Source organism: Mobula birostris, chromosome 18 (genome assembly GCF_030028105.1).
Source record: "Mobula birostris isolate sMobBir1 chromosome 18, sMobBir1.hap1, whole genome shotgun sequence".
Lineage (NCBI taxonomy): Eukaryota > Metazoa > Chordata > Chondrichthyes > Myliobatiformes > Myliobatidae > Mobula > Mobula birostris.
In genome coordinates this window covers 35,382,168-35,402,259 of record NC_092387.1, presented here as the reverse complement: position 1 = coordinate 35,402,259, position 20,092 = coordinate 35,382,168, and the positions used below count along the sequence as shown (strand labels likewise).

Genomic DNA, 20,092 nt, shown 5'->3' with positions numbered 1-20,092 from the left:
ATCTGGATAGCCTCCAACCTGCTGGCATGGACATTGATTACTCGAACTTCTGATAATTTCTCCTCCTCTCTCCTCTTTTTCCATTCACAAATCTGGTTTTCCTCTCAGCCCTTCACCTTACTCTTCCTTCCCTTTCTTCCATGTTCCACTATCCTCTCCTATTAGCTTTCTGCTTCTTCAGCCCTTTACCTTTTCCACCTATCATCTCCCAGTTTCTTACTTCATCTTTCCCCCAACACCCACATACCACCCCACCCCTCCACCAGGTGTTTTCTATCACCTGCCAGCTTGTACTCCTTCCCCTCCCCCCACCATCTTATTCTGGCTTCTGCCCCCTTCCTTTCCAGTCCTGATGAAAGGTCTCGGCCCAAAATGTCGACTATTTATTCACCTCCATAGGTGCTGCCTGACTTACTGAGTTACTCCGGCATTTTGCGTGTATTGCTCGGACTTCCAGCATCTGCAGAACCTCTTGAGTTATAAATTCAGACAAGTGACTGAACGTCCAAGGGCAGATGCAGAATAATAAGGAACAATGTCATTTTATCAACTCTGGTGTACGAAACACCAAATCAGAGTGTTTTTTAAAAGGGGGAGAGACCGGGTAAAATTGATGCTCATAGGGTCCTGAGCATTCGTGTACACAGTCACTGAAGGCCAACATGCAGGTGCAAGCAAGCAATTAAGAGACAAATGCTTTCATTACAATGCTTTGAGTCTACAGTCAGGAATGTTTCACGGAAACATTCTGGGCATTAGTGAGATGACATCCGATGTACGTGTACACTTAGGGGCTCTTTACACAAAGGGATACACAGGCAACCCCTGCCTTACGGACAGGTACAACCACAGCCCCTAGGGTCTGAGAGGGGCTTGGCGCAGGTATAAGAGTTGTAAGAGAAGTACGCTCAATTAAAAATTAACACAGGTTTCAGAAAACACTCCTGATTTAGTGATTTCATCGCTGATTCAGAATTGGATCTTCTCTCCAGTATCTCAATGTGAGTTGAGCTGATTCTACGCTGTGTCTGTGGCAGGGGGAGATACAATGCCACAAACCCTACTGTCACACCTTGGGCCACCTACCCTTCCTCAAACTCCATCGTGTCCCACTGCCTGTCCTCATGAGACTCCATCCCTGAAGCATATGGTTTAACTCTGGTCTTCCGTGAGTGCGGCCCAGCTCTTTTCGACACCTTCACCCCTTCTTGGCTTACCATCCCACCGTTGTCACCATCTGTCACACCTCGCTCTCAGGTGTGGGTAAGTGTGCCCGACTGGGGTCACCAGTTGGAAAAAAAATCAGATGGTAAGTCGCAACAGCACATTAGTGCAAGGGGTTTTATTTAGCACCAGGTGAAAAAAAGAGCAAAAGCTGCCCAAAAGTTGTGGAAAAAAAGGTATTTACAAATAGACAAATGAAAACAAGTTATGTACAAAAATTTACAAATGTACAGAGGCTTTCTCCAAGACACACTTTGTCATTAATTTTCCAATATAACTATTCACCAACTGCCAAATCCAACCTCCACACTCCTCAGCAAAGCCAAACTGAGGGTTTAAATCTGTCTGCGTAGGGTGTAGTGTGCCTGCTCCCATTAACCCAGGCATTATTTTCGGATGCCCCAAACTGTCCCTTGGGTCTTTTGGGGCTGTTCTGCTGTCTACAAACTGTTGTACCAGTGTGAGTGAAAGTAACTGCTCGGAATGCCTGTGTCTAAAATCCTTATCTTTATGAGTTATAAACTAGTAGAGCACGTTAACTGAAGGGATTGTTTTGATTAGCCAAGCTAGCGATTGTTTTACTGTTGGCGTGTGTAAATGGTGAACTCCCAAGAACTGCAGAATGGGAAGGTAAAGTGTGTGAACTATTGGGGAAACTAGACCAGGGACAGGACGAGGAGGAGTGTCTAACTGGACAAAGGGGCAAGATTAGCGGGTGAATTAGCATTGCAAACCTGTTCTGTCACATCTACACAGTGCGGCATACAACCATAACTCACTGTACTGAACCTACCGACCCAGACGTCTGAGATGTGGGAGGAAACTGAAGTTGCCAGAGAATGAATTAACTCCTGGCAGACAGTGCTGGCGATCAGGATCGAACCCAGGTTTCCTACACTGTGAGACAGCAGCTCTACCAGCTGTGCCACTGGGCACCCCAAAACAAACCAGGCTCTTGTAGCCTTTTGAATGGCAGCTAGCAGGTGGCCATGTTCTATCATGTGAAAAGCCCCTCAGTTTAATGCCACAGTATTTGAGACCAGTCTAGAAGAAAACCCAACTGGTTAAGCATGTACCTGAGCCAATGCCTCCTCCTCTGCCTCAGCACTGTAACTGAGTGGGTGTGAGCACAGAGAGCCTGCATCAACAGCACTGAGGCTAATCAGCTCAACAAACCCAATCCTCTACTTGCCTGCATCCATTTCACTCAACATCTCTCGCCTGGAACTCCTTGCAGGGCTCAACGGGGATGACGTTCCCCAAGGCTGAGGAGTCTGGAAGTAGGGCTCATCGTGTCAGAGGATATGAACTCAAAACGCTAACTGCCTCCACAGATGCTGCCCGACTTGTTGAGATCTTCCACCAGATCGATATTTGCTCGAGCGCGCGGCATCTACACCCTTTCGTGACGCAGTCCCGGAAAGAGGGATAGTCTGTTCAGAATCGCAACGAGGAGATATTCCTTCACGCATAGAACAGTAAATCTTCCAAGGGCTCAGCCCATGAGTTACGGAGGCCCATGGGTTTCTGGATATTTTGGAATCTTAAGGAATGCAGCAGCAGCCTTGAAGGACCGAATGGCCTCTGCTTGCTCCTCATTCTCATGCCATGCCTTTACTGAATTATGTTTGCCTCAGCCCTCTGGTGAGAGAGCCTTCAGTTCTCATTGTGCAGTATGCAGAAGAGGGGAGGCACAATGCTGGTATCTGTGAGGGACTTTCAGACCCAAGACCCACTCTGATTCCTCACACAAAAAAAGTTTTGATCCATTTGCCTTGACAAATCCCTTAATCTTCTTAGATTATGCTTTAATCTTTGAACTTCATTGCAGAAGCCTGAAAACACATACCACCAGGCTCAAGGACAGCTTCTAACGTGCTGTTATAAGACTGCTGAATAATCCTTAACCTCACATCTACCTCATCACGTCCTTGTGCTTAATCGACCACTTGCACTGCATATTCACTGCAAGTAAAACACTGCATTCTGGGATTCTGCCTTTGCTTTTCCTTTCTACTACCTCAATACTGGTGTTAAAAAGGTTGTTGTGACGCATCTAGCGTGGTAGTGTAGTGGGTAGTGCTTGTCGCTCACTTTCAGCTTCCACCGCTGACTAGCAGTCTTGCGAAAAGGACAGCTGAGTGTTTAAGTCTCTTTCTGCCAGTACACAGCCCCTCCAACAGCAAGCCTCATAGAGTGCCTCCTCGCTGGTGGCACTTGGAAACTGAACTCCTTTCAGACTCAGGCGGAACTACAGAGGATGGAGTTGGAAATCTGGGCTCTGCACACGTAGCACGCAGGCCCACAAGATCCCCAGCTGTGGGTAAATAGCCCCACTGCCTGTGGGCAGACTCGGGAGAGGAAAAAGCTCTGTAGCCAAGTTGGTGCCAAACGTATTGCTTCATAAGCTTTCCTTTGGACTACACTTGTGAGGCAGAGAGGGGGATCTTGACGACTGGGCATCTCAGGATCTCCATACCTTCCGCCCAGGCTTGTGACGATGGATGCCAACCAACCAACCAACCTCAATACTGATGTAGTTAAATAATTTGTATGAATGGCACACAAATCAGAGCTTTACATTGCACTTCAGTACATGTGCAATAATAAACCAATTTACCAACTAGAAGCTCAGACAATGGAATCAATAAATTAAGTGCTCAGATGCTTTTTGGGGATGGTGAACAAAGCGCTGCTTGGGAATCTTTTGGGTGAATGTTCAACTGATGGGTCAAAAGTGGAAAGAAGGGCAGTGAAGAGGGAAGATGGAGCAGTTTAAAGAGGGAATTTTGATGTTTAGGGCTACACTGCTCAATAAATTTCTCTGGTTGTGGAGTGCTTAAAGATGAGGGTTAGTTAGGTAGAGTGGCACAGCTATCTTGGAACATTGCAGAGGTGGAGAAACTCAGAGGTAAGGAAAAAAAGACCATGAGTGGATGTACATTCTAAAATCATTGCACTGCTTACCTGGGAGTCAATGTCACTTGGTAACCGGGGTGATGGTTTGAGATTTGATTGACATGCATTGAACTAAATGGACCTTCTCACTCATGGGCACTTTAAAAGTGCCTCAAACTTCTGGTTTGTCCTAACACCCACACTTTAATATACTCACTTCTGCTTTCTGAATTTTCTTTCTGAGAGATCTTTTATATATAAATTTAATTGAGGGGGCCCACAGCTCTTACTCTTCTCAGGTTTTAGTTTCTCTCTCACACAAGAGGTTCTGCAGATGCCAGAAATCTTGAGCAAAATGCTGGAGGAACTCAGCAAGCCCAGCAGCATCTGTGGAGGGAAAAAAGCAGTTGACGTTTCAGCCTAAGGTGACGTCCTGAAGAAAGATCTTGGCCTGAAATATTGACTGTTTTTTCATAGACGATGCGTGGTTTGCTAGGTTCCTCCAGCATTTTGTGTGCACTGCTCAAGATTTCCAGCATCTGCAGAATCTCTTGTGTTTATGGAGATATTGTACTGTATTGTAATTGTATTCCTGTTCAGTAAGCATGATTCAGACATTTGGTATTGGTGTTACTGTCTGTGGGATTATGACTGTAGGCCTCCAAGTTAGAATTCTGCATAAACACGTAGGTGAAGGATTCGAGACGCTGAGTAAATCAAATGTTAGACTTCGAGGTAAAATACAAATTGATCCTGTTCCTTAAACAGTGCCAAGCCTCCCACTTGGAAAATCATGTGGTCATTTGGTTACAGATGAGAGGACTACGTAAACTCGGCGTGTGCTCACTTGAGGATGCACTGCTGGAGCAGCTGAGACAGATGTATACGCTGTCTGTAATATGGACCAACATCCCACCTCCCAGCAAAAAGAACTTAGAACTGGACGAGAAAGGTTTTCTATAATACAATTGCTGTGGTAAGGAATGAAATTCCCCACTGAAAGTCATCTCATGTGGGATGGAATTTGAAGGAAGGGAGGTGGGTGGGTGGGGAGGGGAAGGGGACAACAGTAGATTTCAAGCTATTCTCCTGTTAAATTAGTTGACTACTACATCATCATGACAAGGAATTACGCCCCCCCCCCCCCGCAACACACACTGTTTTGATCTGGATTATATACGTAAATATAATCAGCATGATTTAGGGAATCATATCATATCTGACCCTATTCATGAATTATCCTGAGTTACTTCTATATCTGGATCTAATGTTGATGACAAAGCTAATAAATCTTTTCAAGTGTCCACTATAAAAGCTACCTTGCGCCTGAGTTCAGAAGGTACCATTCCAGTAGGGCATAATTTATGCAATTATTCTTTACACTGTCCGAAATGGGGCAATAACTCTGGTATTTTCATTGAAGATATCCATCAGAAAAATATTACAGTTCAACAAAGTTCCTGTCAAGTTCTAAGAAATGGTCTAAGTCCATGGAATAATATGTACTTTATGTGCAGAAATGGAATCTACATCTCTCTTCCATCTCATTGATTAGCATCTTGTTAGTTGGGGTATGTATTTCTTGCTATGAGACGTACACAGACTTTATCTTTACATCCTGAGTCTAGAAGCAAATGAGACATTTCAGAAGGAACTTGTTTTGCATCAATTTTATTCCAATTTAATGGTGTTGCAAGGAGTACAACAGGAGGCTGCAGCTTTAGAAAATGTAAACAACAGCACTACTGATGCCTTGGGGAAAGTAACAACAGAAATAGTCACCAAGCACTAGATGGTTTGTCAAAATTATTATGGCAATAGATCTTCTATTTGCAGTAAAGGGAGGAACATGCAAGGAGTGTTGTACTTGCATACCTGACGAGTCTGAAGACATAACTGATTTGGCTGATCATATCCATAAAGAAGCAGATAAAACACCGTACATCAATCAAATGGATGGAATTTCTTTGACTGCATTCATTTGAGTCTTGGAAGCTGGGGTTACTCAATATTATGCGTCATAGTATATGTCCTGATACGTTTTATCACAATTTACATCATTTTTTTTTACTTGTACAAGGGAGATCGTTAATAGAATAGTTCAAACTTGCATGAATGTGCCTACATACAAAGACAATCTATTTAACAACGACATAATTCTACGTATACCCTTTGATATTTCCAGAACTCAGATGAATTTTTGATTATTTTATTATTAGTGTAGATACAAGTTTTTCTGCCACTGAATTTTCAAATGTATTGACTCTAAATGTAAACAACAGGAATTCTGGGCCTCCTGTCCTATGATCCTCTCATATCCCCTTTGTCAATCACCTGTCCAGCTCTTGGCTCCATCCCTCCCCCTCCTGTCTTCTCCTATCATTTTGGATCTCCCCCTCCCCCTCCCACTTTCAAATCTCTTACTAACTCTTCCTTTAGTTAGTCCTGACGAAGGGTCTCGGCCTGAAACGTCGACTGTACCTCTTCCTAGAGATGCTGCCTGGCCTGCTGCGTTCACCAGCAACTTTTATGTGTGTTGCCTGACTCTAAATGTGTTGGGATTACAATGTATAATTGTTATTTTCTTTGCAGTTTAACTTCTTTATGCTTGCTTGCATTTTTATATATTTATCTACGTGTATGAAATTGTTCAGTGCGTTTCCTAATGGCTACAGTTCTTCTGTACTATTCTGGAAGCTTCTTGTGTATTGCATTAAATGAATAGGGGCTATCTGATTGGTAACTCTTATCTACAAAATTTGAATAGAATGCTATCTACGGAAATTCAGTAAAATAAACAAACTAGTACAATACGAGCAGACACAAGGAAATCTGCAGATGCTGGAATTTCAAGCAACTCATATAAAAGTTGCTGGTGTACGCAGCAGGCCAGGCAGCATCTCTAGGAAGAGGTACAGTCGACGTTTCGGGCCAAGACCCTTCGTCAGGACTAACTGAAAGAAGAACTAGTAAGAGATTTGAAAGTGGGTTACTAGCTCTTCTTTCAGTTACGATACGAGCAGAGAACATTGACTCTCTCTCTTTCCTTTGTTCCCCTCCCGCTGCTGCCTTTCCTCGCTACCAGGCTCTGTTTTTTTGCTATTCTCCTTTTCCAATCCCTCTGCTCACTTAGCACATAATAAATGACAGTGAGCAACAGGTTTTATGCCTCATTCTTGACTTCTGAAGAACCTCAGATCAATAACATCTGCATCCAAAAAAACTGAACTGAATGAAACTCCTCAAGTACCACCTGACAATCGCATGTGGTCCACAAACCAAAAACAAGATGATGTGGGATGTGAAGTGAAGTTTACACACTGAAGGTATGTGTAAAGTGACACACTCGACCACTCTCATGATACAGGAATGACAAGCAGGTTCATTTAATTGTTGCAGATAGCTGCTGCAGCAGACGACAGAAGCATCCCCTGCCCAATCAAACTGTCCGCAAGAAGGACTAGCATCCCAGGTCTCAGCAACAGGAATCTGGAAATGGACGGAAGACATTTTCTGTACTGTATATCTTCAGATCAGATGGAGTAGCCATGTTAGATATATTTCCTATCAGTCTCAATCCAGCTCACAGTGTATGGGCTAAGTAGGTGTTGTATTGCTCAAAGACAATTCAAATGTGTCGTTAAAACCAAGACCACTTCTCTCCTCTAAAGAAAACTTTTATAGCTTAAACGGCAGGGAAGTTTTACCAGAGGTATGTCATCTGGACATCATTTCATTGCCATTGGCCTAGCTTGCTAGTTATAAATTGACAGTCATATATATCCCATATCACCACATATCCAAGTCATGGTGATGCCTTGAGGGCTTGAAATCTGCTTTTTATTGTATGTTGTGTGCCATGATTTTACCATGTTGCAGATATCAATCTGGAATCTTGTACAACACACAAGAACATGTTTCTGAGGGCTGTTGGCCAAATGCAGGCAAACGGGAGTAGCTTGGTGAGTATCATGGTTGGCATGGACCTGTTGGGCCAATGGTCATGTTCCTCTGCTGTGTGACTCTACAAACAGAAGTTGCACAGGATCCCAGGCTACGATGACTCAATAGTAGATTCAAATATATCTAACATGTTGATTTTAAAATTTGACAATCAAGTAAGTTGGCACAAAGCGCCCCAACATCAATACCCCAAACAGACCCTGTGGATGTCAACGATGCCACACAATCTATCTCAGCTTTTTCTCTCTATCTGAGGCTTCAACCTATCTTCTGAGGGCTCTCCAGCTTTTGACAATCCGGCTGCCCACCTTCGCCCCTGAATTGCCACTGCATTCTCCGCCCATCACATCCATTCCCAACACAGTAACAAGTCTGCACCTACTTCTGGAGACTCAGGTTCAGGGAATAGGTGGCTGACTTGATCTTATTCTGACAGTCCAGGTGAGTCATGCCCTCCGTGCTGACCCCATCGATGGCCACGATGGTATCTCCTTGGCTGATGTTTGCCTGAGCTGCCTTGCTTCCTGGACTAACCTGGAATGAGAAGAGGCATGGATAAAGGTCGGAGACTGGAAAGTAAAAGAATTTAAGAATCAAATGCGCAAATCAACCAACCAACATCTGAAATGCAAGGACGGGCTGGTGTTCATGTGTATAACCAGTCCGAGCTCACAGAGCACATACAAGACACTCCTCAGTTTATTGAAGAAAACATGCTCCCAGAAAACATTTGAAGAGGAAAAGGCATAATGATATGCATTATAGTCATATTGGTACAGCGTCTTTATACGTGGAGAGTACTGCACTATTCCTTAAAACAAGACTTTTTGTAAACAGAACTTAGAGCATGGAACAGCACAGAAAAAGAACAAGCCCTTCAGCCACAATGCCGTGCTGAATTACTTAAACTAACAAGTAAACTTAAACTAATTAATTCTGCCTTCATAATGTCCATATCCCTCTACTCTCTGCACATTCAGGTGCATATTTAAGAGACCTTACACCATCCCTATCAGAATTGGTTGTCCCTTCACTCCTGGCAGCACATTCCAGTCACCCAATAATCTATGTGCAAAAGAACGTGCCCTGTACACTCCTTTGAACTTGCCCTCTCTCAGCTGGTCAAAGACAGCTTCCCCAAAATGTTAACAGTGCTATAGTGAAAGTCTGTTTTTGAGAACGTTTTTTTAAGTTGAGGAATTACAGGAGCAGGGGATAGCAGAGCATGATGGCTCAAAGCCTGGGGACACACACCGGATAAATGTCACCCCAAAGTTGCAAAGAACACAGGGTATAGGAGACTATCCAACAACCTGTCTTTGTGTAGTTTTTGAAACATCTCAGACAAAAGATGAATCAGGAACTGCTCCGCACTGAAAAGAAAGACTGTAAAAAAAAGAGAAAAAACAGAAGAATTATTCAGAAAGCTATGATAATGCATAGACTGGGGCTGTGATTGCAGACTCTGAGGTCAATGCTACTGAGTAGGAGAAGAACCTGCCCTAGAAACTTCAACCATTGTCCCTGCTGATGCTGATACATGTTCCAGTGCCCAGCGCCGACAGACATTGCCTCCCCAGTATCTCCCAGTCAACTCAAGCTCATACAGATCCCAACAGCATGTCCGGCTCTCAACAAGGTTTGGACTCTCCAGGCTGGATGCCATCACTTCATGTAAATGACCCACCCCAATGCCACAGAATCGAGTAGTGACACTGCTGTGCATGGGGAGGTCTGACTGGCAGGTATTACTAAAGGAATAAGTTCCTCCCATTTTGTTCATCCTCCAGCAACAGCTCACGTCCCTCGTTGAGGTGGTGCTTGTCTCAACTGATGACCTGCCTGTTGTCTCAGTGTACCCACTTGACTGTGACTAGCACTGGCAGAACCTTCCCTGTGACACAGAGAGATACGGCTTGGGAACTGGCCCCTCAGCTCACCGAGGCTGTGCTGACCATCAACCACTCACTCACACAAGTTCACTACTAATCCCGTTTTATTCTCCCAATCAACTTCCCAAATTCTACCACTCACCTACACTAGCAGGGGCGCCACACAGTGGCTAGAAAACCCACCTAACTGCACAGCTCCGCGATGTGGGAGGAAACAGAAAGACGCCCATGCAGTCACGGGGAAAACAGGCAAGCATCACGCAAGCAACATCGAACCCAGGGCATTGGAGCTGGGAGGCAGCAACTGCCCCATTTGCTCACCACAAACATCAGGAAGTCAGGCCTGATGTATTCTGAGGACCTCGTTGCCCCTTCTCGCTCCCAGCTTTGCACCGTTATTGCCAGTTAAGTTTGAAACCTTACTGCCTGTAGTGGGCTCAATCTCTCACAGACCACCCCTGGACATTTTTCCCTCCTTTTCCAAAGGAGGTTTATATGATGATTCACACCATTACAATGCCACAGTATTCCATGGGGTAAGCTATTTACAGTCAACAGCTTCAAACTGCAACACAGTCATCTCTATCCAGAATGCACTAGAGCCCCTGTGGTCTTGGAAAGCCCCCTAATGTACCCATGGATGCCATGTGCTCCTTCCCACGGGACACACAGGCATAGATTTAACTCTGGAAGAGGGGCAGGCAATCAGCTCTGGCAGGACCCTCGGCTATCTTCCACCTGGGTCCTTGAGTGGCTCCCTAGTCCAGGTCCAGGAGCAAGCTGACTAGAAGATTTCCCCCATCTGACCCACCCCTCTCCGCACCCGGTGACCAAAGATCAGCACTGTTGGGCTGAAGTGCGGCCATGCCTGTTGTACAACCAGACAGTGAGACCTGCTTATGACCATAGCTACCTACAACGGAGCGACTCAACCTCACAACCTTCTCTTATGTAGCACAGCAGAGATTCCACCTTGTCATTTGGTAAAACTGGTCATCCTGCACTGAACTGCACCAAGGCAGGTTCAATCAGTGCAAAGGTCACAGAGAAAAAGACTAAATCAGATGGGAAAGGGGTACATTGCACAGGAGATGACTCTCCTGCCCCATACTTCATCTGTGCACCCTGAAGGCAGACAAACGATACCACCCAATTTCCAGTTCATATCCAGTGCTCTCTAGATCGAACGTGGCAAACTGATGGTTGGACATAGGCTGCTAGGCTCATTGACCGTTGATATTTACGGTAGGTGAGTGGTAGAATCAGGGGGCAGTTGATGGGGCTGTGAGGAGAATAAAAAGCGATTAGAGCAGCTGGGTGCTTGAGGTACAGACTCGATGGGCTGAAAGGAGGTTTCCCCCACTGCATCAATTCCGCGCAATCCTCCATCAGTTCACTCCTGTTACGTATGCACGGAGCAAAAATGTTGTAGGATTAAATGTTTTTACTGAATCATGTGAACCAGGGTACACACTGGGCAACTTACAGTGTGGGAGCAAAGCACCAGGCCAGCCGAGACAAGGACGTGCGCACTCGAAAGCCTGTGCAAAAAGAGAGGGCCTTCTGCACAGGGAGACCAAATCAATCCACCGCGTGATCAACCGGCCACATGCGCACTTGCCACATTTTCACAATCGATCCAGTAACAGCAGCAGCAACCTACAGCCATTCAGAAACACACTGAGGAGTTTTGACTTCACACTATCCACCTTGCCCAAACCTCCCACTCCCCATTCGCTCTTAGGAGACCCTGACCTCCGATCTGAATGGGAAAGCACTTGGTGAAGGCACTGAGGAAGTCTCTGAACAGCAGCAAATGGAGGCCACAATGGCCTTTTCTCCAGGCTGCTCCACTCTATGACAAGGCAGCATACAATGGGGCAGCCACGGCCTCATCAAACCCATCTTCAGCAGACACTGCCCCATCAGTTACCAAAAGACTGGGGTAGAAGCAAATTCTCCTCATTCCCCAAGCAATGCTTGAGCAATATTTAACATCAGAATGGCACCTATCACCTCCTTGGGCTTGTCATCTCCTTTAAGCCACTGGGGTGGTGGGGGGGGTTAATCTGCAGAACTTCCTACTTTTGATTGCCATGGTAACCCCTGTCAGTGTGGAGGCAGAGATTGCTGAGGGAGGGTCAGTCCTGGGTGATGGGGGTCCTTAGTGATGGATGCAGCCTTTTTGAGGCATCGCCTTTTGAAGGTGTCCTCAATGCTGGGAAGGCCAGTGCCCACGATGGAGCTGGCTGAGATTGCAACTTTCTGCAGCTTTTTCCAATCCTGTGCAGTGGCCCCTCCATACTAAATGGTGATGCAACCAGTTCGAACATTCTCCACAGTACATCTGTAAAAATTTGCTCGTGTTCGGTGACATACCAAGTCTCCTCAAACTCTTTATGAAATATAGTTGCTGTTGTGCCTTCCTTGTAATAGTACCAATATGTTGGGCCCAGGGTAGATCTTCAGAGACTTTTGGAAGGTTATGCCCCAAATGCAGGCAGAGAAGATGCCATGGTTAGCATGGATCAGTTGGGCCAAAGGGCCTGTTTCCTACCTACGATTACAAGTGCTGAGCACAGTGCTCCCTGTCTCTGGACCCTGCATTTACATCGACCACATAAGCCAAAATAATCAGACACATAATATGAGCAAATGCATCCAGAGCATTTCTAAGATTCCCATCCACGGCTGCCACAGCACTGCATGAAGTAAATTGAGCCGGACTCCTTATTAAGCGAAAAGCATATTGCTGACTGAGCCAGTGTGCTCACAGCAACGTGTGTCGGTGAAACAAAGGCCCCTGCAGCTGTATGTGCTCATCAGACTGGCCCTGCCTGACGGACACTTGCCTTTGGTGGGCGTCGGCCAGGCTTGGAGCAACGTGGACAAACACGCAGCCTCCTCCCATGGGGCCGATCGAAGAGAGATCAAAATAAAACCTCCACACCGACTGAAATAAGTACATTCTGTTCTGGGGAACCACAGGCCAAGTCATCCCAAGAATTCAGCTATGGAGGCTCCGTGATTAAACTGCAGTCACTCCTGGACACGTAGCATGTACTCTTAAACAGGATTCAAGCCTGTAGGGCTGTCTCTCCAATATGTTTTGCCATTCTCAAGTCACTTGGAATGAGCAATGAGGCTGAGAAATTGAGGAGAACCTTCTTCATTCACAGCCTCAAGGGGGTTCAGAAGGATAACTCAGGCTGGATTTCTTAACCCTTTACAAACTTTATTCATGGGCAGAGATTGTGCAGGCTGGGCTCATCTTCCCTGGAGTGAAGGAGGCCTGATAGAGCCATATAAAATCATAAGGGGCATTATTAGGCTAGGCAGTCAGAATCTTATTTCCCATGACAGGGATACAAAAACAAGAAGGCATGGGTTTAAGATAAGAGTGAGGAGTTTTAAAAGGATTTGAGGGATGATTTATTTTACACGGGGAGTAGTTGGTATTTAGAATGTGATGCCACAGGTGATGGTAGAATTGGACACAATCTGTATGTGTAAGGGCATTTAGACCAGCACTTGGACAGAAGGATACAATCCTAGTGGGGGCAAATGGGACTAGCATAGATGGGCAAAAAAGGTTCACGTGGATGCAGTGGGCCTAAGACTCTAAGATTAGGTTAAGAACATTAGAATACAAGAAGCAGGAGCAGGAATGGGCCATTCAGCCCCTCATACTGGCTCCATTATTCAATATGACAACAGCTAATCATCTACCACTGTGCCACCTTCCTACACTGGAATTGGAATTGCTTTATTATTGTCCCATGTACTGAGGTAACGTGAAAAACTTGACTTGCACACTGTTCACACAGATCAAATCATTACTCAGTGCAATGTGGTAGAACAAACCACAGCAATAACTGAGTGCAGAGTAAAGTGTAACAGCTACAGTAGACAATAAGGTTCAAGATAATAATGAGGTGGATTGTGAGGTCAAGAGTCTATCTTATCAAACTAGGCCACCATTCAATAACCTTATAATGGTTGAGTACAAGCTGTCCTTGAGCCCGGGGGTATACGCCTTGAGGGTTTTGTACTTTCTGCCATGATGCGTTCGGATAGGAGGCTTTCTATGGGGCATTGGTAAACATTGGTAAGGGTTGACAGGGACATGACTCCTGAGGAAGGAGAGGCATTGGTGAGCTTTCTTGGCTGTGGTGTCCGTGTGGTTAGACCAGGACAGTCTATTGGCTGATGTTCGCTCTCAGGAGCTTGAAATTCTCAACCCTCTCAACGTTAGCATCGTTGATGAAGATAGAACCATGTACCCAGGGGTGGTCAACCCTTTCAACGTTAGTATTGTAGGTGAAGATAGAACCATGTACACCATCCTCTTCCTGAAGTCAACAACCAGCTGTTTTGTTTTGCTGGCAATAAGGGAAAGCTTGTTATCATGACACCATGTTACTAAGATCTTTATGTCCTTCATTTACTCCGACTCATCGTTATTTGAGATCCGGCCGCCTACTGTAGTACCATCTGCAAACTTGTAGATGAAGTTCGAGCAAAATCTGGCTATGCAGTCATGGGAGTACAGGATTAGAGAATGAGGTGTTGACTCCCAGGTCTCGGAGGTTGCTTGGAGGTATAGCATTGAACGTAGAGCTGTAGTCATAAATTCAACATCAGTGTCTTTGCGATGAGCGTAGGGCCAGGGAGATGGTATCCACTGCAGACTTTTTGATATCACTTACCCAAAACTACATTGATTTCTGTTCTGAGTGCATTTAGTAACTGAGCCTCAACAGTTCTCATATGTAGCAAATTCTGAATATTCACCTCCCTCTGGATGAATAAATTTCTTTTCATGCCAGTCCTCAACTCCTCACCATGAGTTTGTGACACATTTCTGGAGATCCCAGCCAGGGAAAATACCACCCCCTGTATCTACCTGGCCCTACACTCAGAGAAATACTACAAATGTCAATGACCTCTGGAGAGGACTTTGCATCTCCTCATATGACAAAACTGTCAGAAACTTAAATCTAGTTCTAGAATTTGGGACAACACTGTAGTGTAGCAGCTAGCATAACTCTATTACAGCATTCAACTCCCCTGCTGTTTGTAAGGAGGAGTCTGTACATTCTCCCTGTGGCTGCGATAGAAAGTTACTTCACGTGGTATCCTGGATGTGAAATTGTCTTGATGGTAAGAAACAGGGTAATTGTGAAAGGTGTTTTTTTTATTCTGGAGGCGCATGATGAGTGGTGTTCCCCTGGGGTCAGTTCTGGGCCGTTTGCTGTTTGGCATCTATATCAATGGGTTGGACACAAATCTACAAGGCATGGCTAGTAAGAATGCAGATGACAATAAAATAGGTTCTATCATTACAACGAAGATGATTACCAGTGGGATCTTGGTCATCTTGGTAAGTGGGCCAAGGAATGGCAAATGGAGTTTAATACGGAAGAGTCTGAGGTGTTGCGTTATAGGAAGACAAATTAGGGTAGGCCTTTCTCGGTGATCGGTAGGGCCCTGGGGAGTGTTGTTTAACAGAGGAAACTAGAAGTACATGGCTTCCTGATGTTGGTTTTGCGGGTAGAAAAGGCGGCAAAGAAAGCTTTTGGCACCCTGACCTTTATCAGTCAGGGCACTGAGCTTAGAAGTTGGGATGTTATGCTGCAGCCATACAAGACACTTGTAAAGTCTCTTCAGGAACACTGTGTTCAGGTTTGGTCATTCTGCTATAAGGAAGATGCTTTTAAGCTACAAAGAATGCAGAGGACTTGTGGGACTCAAGGATTGACTTATGGAGAGAGGTTTCACTGAATGAAGGGAAATCTTAAAGGTGTATGAAATCATGAGGGGCATGTAGTGAATGCACAGTCTTTTTCCCAGGGTTGGGGATTCAAAGGCACAGGATTCAGATGAGAGGACAGGGCTGTAAAGAGGAGCCTTAAAGGCAAGTTTTTCATCCCAAGGTCACTCAGTTTATGCAATTATAGCTGCCAAAGGAATTAGCTGAGGCAGGTACATTAATAACATTAAAACACCACTTGGGCAGGTACATGGATAGAAACAGTTTAGAGGGATATGGCCCAAATGCAGGCAAAAGTGAAGGACGTCCTTTTAGAACTCAGATGTGGAGAAATTACTTTAGTCAGAGGGTGGTAAATAGGTGGAATTTGTTGCCACAAACGGCCATAGAGGCCAAGTCATTGGGTGTATTTAAGGAAGAGAGATAGGTTCTTGATTAGCCAGGGCATTAAAGGGTATGGGGTGAAAGCAGGGAAGTGGGGATGACTGGAAGAATCGGATCAACCCATGATTGAATGGCACAGCAGACTCGATGGGCCAAATGGCCTACTTCTGCTCCTATATCTTATGGTCTTGAAATGGGACAAGCTTAGATGTGAATGTTGCCTGGTATGGTTCAGCTGGGTTGAAGGGCCTCTTTCTGTGCTGTCTGATCCTGTGGATCACCACTGAGGATAGTTCCACAGCAAAAAGCAACAACTACAAACACATAAGGAGACACACCAGTATAGCAGCTAGCAAAACGCGTTACAGCACCAGTGATTGAGGTTCAATTCCCACCACTGCTTGTTCGGAATTTGTACGTTATTTCTGTGACCATGTGGGTTCCTCTGGGTGCTCCAGTTTCCTCCCATATTCCAAAGACGTACAGGTTAGTAAGTTAATTGGTCACATGGGTGTAATTGGGCGGTGCGTGACTGTTGGGCCAGGAGGGCCTGAAGTTAGGCACTGACAAAGCACAGAATTCACTGCCTTCGCACCAGATGGTGTGAGCATGTTTTGTATTTTTTCAGACCTGCACCCTCAAATCTCCATCCACTTCGCAAACCTACTTTCCTGTTGTGGTGGTCAATACAACTCTTTCAGACAGTGTGATACTGAGAAGTGGAAAACATTTGAACTTCATCTACCTGAGCTGTTGGTAGACCTGGATGTTAAAATACCACAACATCAACCATTGCTAATGTGGCTGGATTAAGAACTTCCTTTGGTTTAATTCAAAACATTTGTTGGTAAAAAGGGATGGAAATAAATATAGTATCTGTGGAGAATGTTCCCTTACCTTGATTCACACCACTGCATCACCCTTATCTCTGCTGCCAGGAAAGTCATGAAGTGATAGAATGCACTGTCAATAGTACCACTAAATGGCATTTGCCTCTAACTTGCCCACCATTCCTCAGTGTATGTTTCACCAAGTCAACTCAACTCCAGACCCCATCACGGACTTGGTGCAAGCAGGAATCAAGTAGGTGAACTCATAAAGTGAGGTAGGAGCTGCCAGGTCTGACATGAAGGTGGTATTTGACCCAGTGAGACATCAAGGCTCAAGTTGAATCTCTGGGCATCAAGAAAAAAATTTCTCAAAAGCCTGGGATTAAGCATTACTCGCGGGAAGATGGCTCAGGTTGTTGAATGCCAACTATGCCAGCCTAGGACATCACTATTAGAATGTTACAGGTCAGTATCCCAGGCCCAGCCATCAGCAGCTACTCTGTCAAAGTTAAAATGGATGTTTCTGCTGATATGGAATGATTGATTCCATTCACTGCTTCTCACATCTGCTTGCAGCAAGACCTGGTATGGGCAAAGTAGTGGTAACCACAGAGTTGGCAATGGCTCTCTCCAACAAGAGAGGTCTAAACACCTGCAGATGATATTCAATGGCATTACTAGCGCCATGGCCTTATTATCAATATCCTGGGTGCCACCATCAACCAGGAACTTGATTGGGGATACAAGGGGCTGTAAATGCTGGAATCTGAAGCAAGGAACAATCTGATGGAGCAACTCATCGGGCCAAAACTTTGAATCAGGACTGCCTGGACCGGCCAGATTAATATTCAGGGCTCCAAGAGCATTGGAAATTAGGAATCCTGACACCACAAAGCCATTCCATTTTCTATAAGACATGCGACAGGAGTGCGATGGAATTCTCTCCAAGTGTCTGAATAACTGTGACTCCAACTAATGAAGTAACTTACCATGTTCAGGACAAAGCACTTCCCTAACTGGTACCCTTTGATCACGTTAATTACTCATTTCCCCCTTCATTGGTCCAGTCACCACCGCAGCATGTACCAAAAGACACAGCCGTTACCCACCCAGTTTCCCGAAAGCCTTCACCTCTACTACACAGAAGGATGAGGGGCAGCAGACAAATGACAGCACCATCACCTGCAGGTTCCCCTCCAAGTCACCAGAGTGGGGGGGTCCATCCTGACTTGGAAAAATCCCTCCAGTCCTTCATTGTCTTTCGTCTAAATCCTACAACTCCCTTTCGAACACACTCCGAAGGACGGTTAAGGACGAGGAATAAGCGCTGATCTTGCCAGATGTGTTCGGACCCCATGGAATTAATAAGATGAAGGGTCTTGGCCTGAAACATTGACTGTTTATTCCTCTCCACAGATGCTGCCTGATACTGTAACCCTGTTTCTGACATGGGTAAGTGGTAGAATCTGGGGCAGTTGATGTAATTGTGGAGAAAATAAGATGGAAATTGGAGTGACACATCTATGGAGGAAAGTAAGTGGCCAAGATGATGCCCTAAGGAGTTTAAGCAGACTCAATGGGCCAAAGGCCTTGTTTCCCCAACTGTATCTCCCTATGGTTCTGTGATATCTGGACACTTGTCAATACAGAGACAACTGTTCCCCATTGTATGCTGAAATCTGTTCCTTCCATCAGAGCTGCTTATGGAGACACCACCGATCTTGACCAGGTGAAGATGATTGGGTAAATCATTTGCTTCCATGACAGTAAACGGGATTGACATTTCATGCTGTGCAATCAACCTCCACTCACAGAAACAATCCTACTTTTATCAGAAATCTCTGCTACAGGTATAGGCAGGACTTCCACGGAGAATGAAGCTCTGCATTCTGCTCTCACCCAACACTGGCTAACCCAATGGAGCCAATACTAAAATTGTGCTTTCTTCAGAAGCACCCTCACCTCTGACCAACTGAGACCAGACAGCTCGTTAACCCAATGACATCAGTGCATTCAGGTCAATGGGCTTTCCAATAGCCAGGTAGTTCACTCCACCTATCTGTCACCATGTGGGGTTAGAAAAAGGAAACTGACATCCTTTTAATGAAAGACCATCAACCTGACACATTAATCGTGTCTTTCTTCACAGATGCTGCCTGACCTGCTGAGCATTTTCTATTTTTATTTCAGGTCTCTAGATTTAGAGACCCTTTGGAATGCAGATTCCCACCAGATGCAGTCAACAGCTCGACCTCTAATGGATGTGTTGAGCCACAAGATAAATCAGACAGCTTAGTTGCAGGAGACTATGACGGCAAACGAGTGCAGTGTGGATCTCAAGGACATGGCCGGTAAACCTGGGACCTCATCCGGAAGCCAGATCCATAGGGAAAAGAGTGAGTACAACTCCATAGTACTGCATTAGTGGACCACTGGTGTGGCATGGTAGTGTAGCAGTTAGCGTAATGCCATTACAGTGTCAGCGACTCGAGTTCAATTCTACCACTGTCTGTAAGGAGCTAGTACATTCTCCCTGTGGTCACGGATTTTCTCCCGGTGCTCCAGTTTCTAGCCGCATTCCAAAACAGGCACAGGTTAGTAGATTAACTGGCCACACAGGTGTAATTGGGTGGTGTGAGCTCACTGGGATGGAAGGGCCTATGACCATACTGTATCTGTAAATAAAAATAAAGTACTGGTGCCTGGGATGCTGGATGGTAAACCTGAAAGGGAGAAGATCATAGTTTCTCCTATTGAGTGGAAGTTCACTGCGTTTTTCACAAAGGGGGCACTGAGTCCACAGAGGCAACACCTAATTTGCTCGCACAAAAGACTCAGATTATTTGTTAGGTAGTGTTCATTGGAGATCATGAAGTTAAAAGTTGCTTATTGTGGGCACGTTACACAGAGAGATAACATCTTGTCGGACTTGCTATATGGAAAGATGGAGGGAAAGAAAGGAAGAGGAGGGCAAAGAACAACGTGGCTGGATAACATCAAGGATTGGACCAAGCTGGACAAGACTAGGGACATTGTGGACAAGTGTTGGGACAGAGCGGCGTGGAGGGAAATCATCCGCCAACTGGAAATTCCAGATGCAACTTAATGACGACGGTGTTCATTGGAAG

General features: G+C 45.3%; 1 protein-coding gene across 6 annotated transcripts in view; it reads right to left on the bottom strand.

Moving 5' to 3' along the window:
- LOC140212042 (LIM domain-binding protein 3-like) overlaps window positions 1–20,092 on the bottom strand; it is a 178,416-nt gene that overhangs the window by 104,379 nt on the left and 53,945 nt on the right. For all 6 annotated transcript variants that reach the window (XM_072282480.1, XM_072282481.1, XM_072282484.1 and 3 more), the window contains exon 3: window positions 8,468–8,619. In XM_072282480.1, coding sequence (XP_072138581.1) covers window positions 8,468–8,619 — 152 coding nt within the window. The remainder of the gene's footprint in view (window positions 1–8,467; window positions 8,620–20,092) is intronic.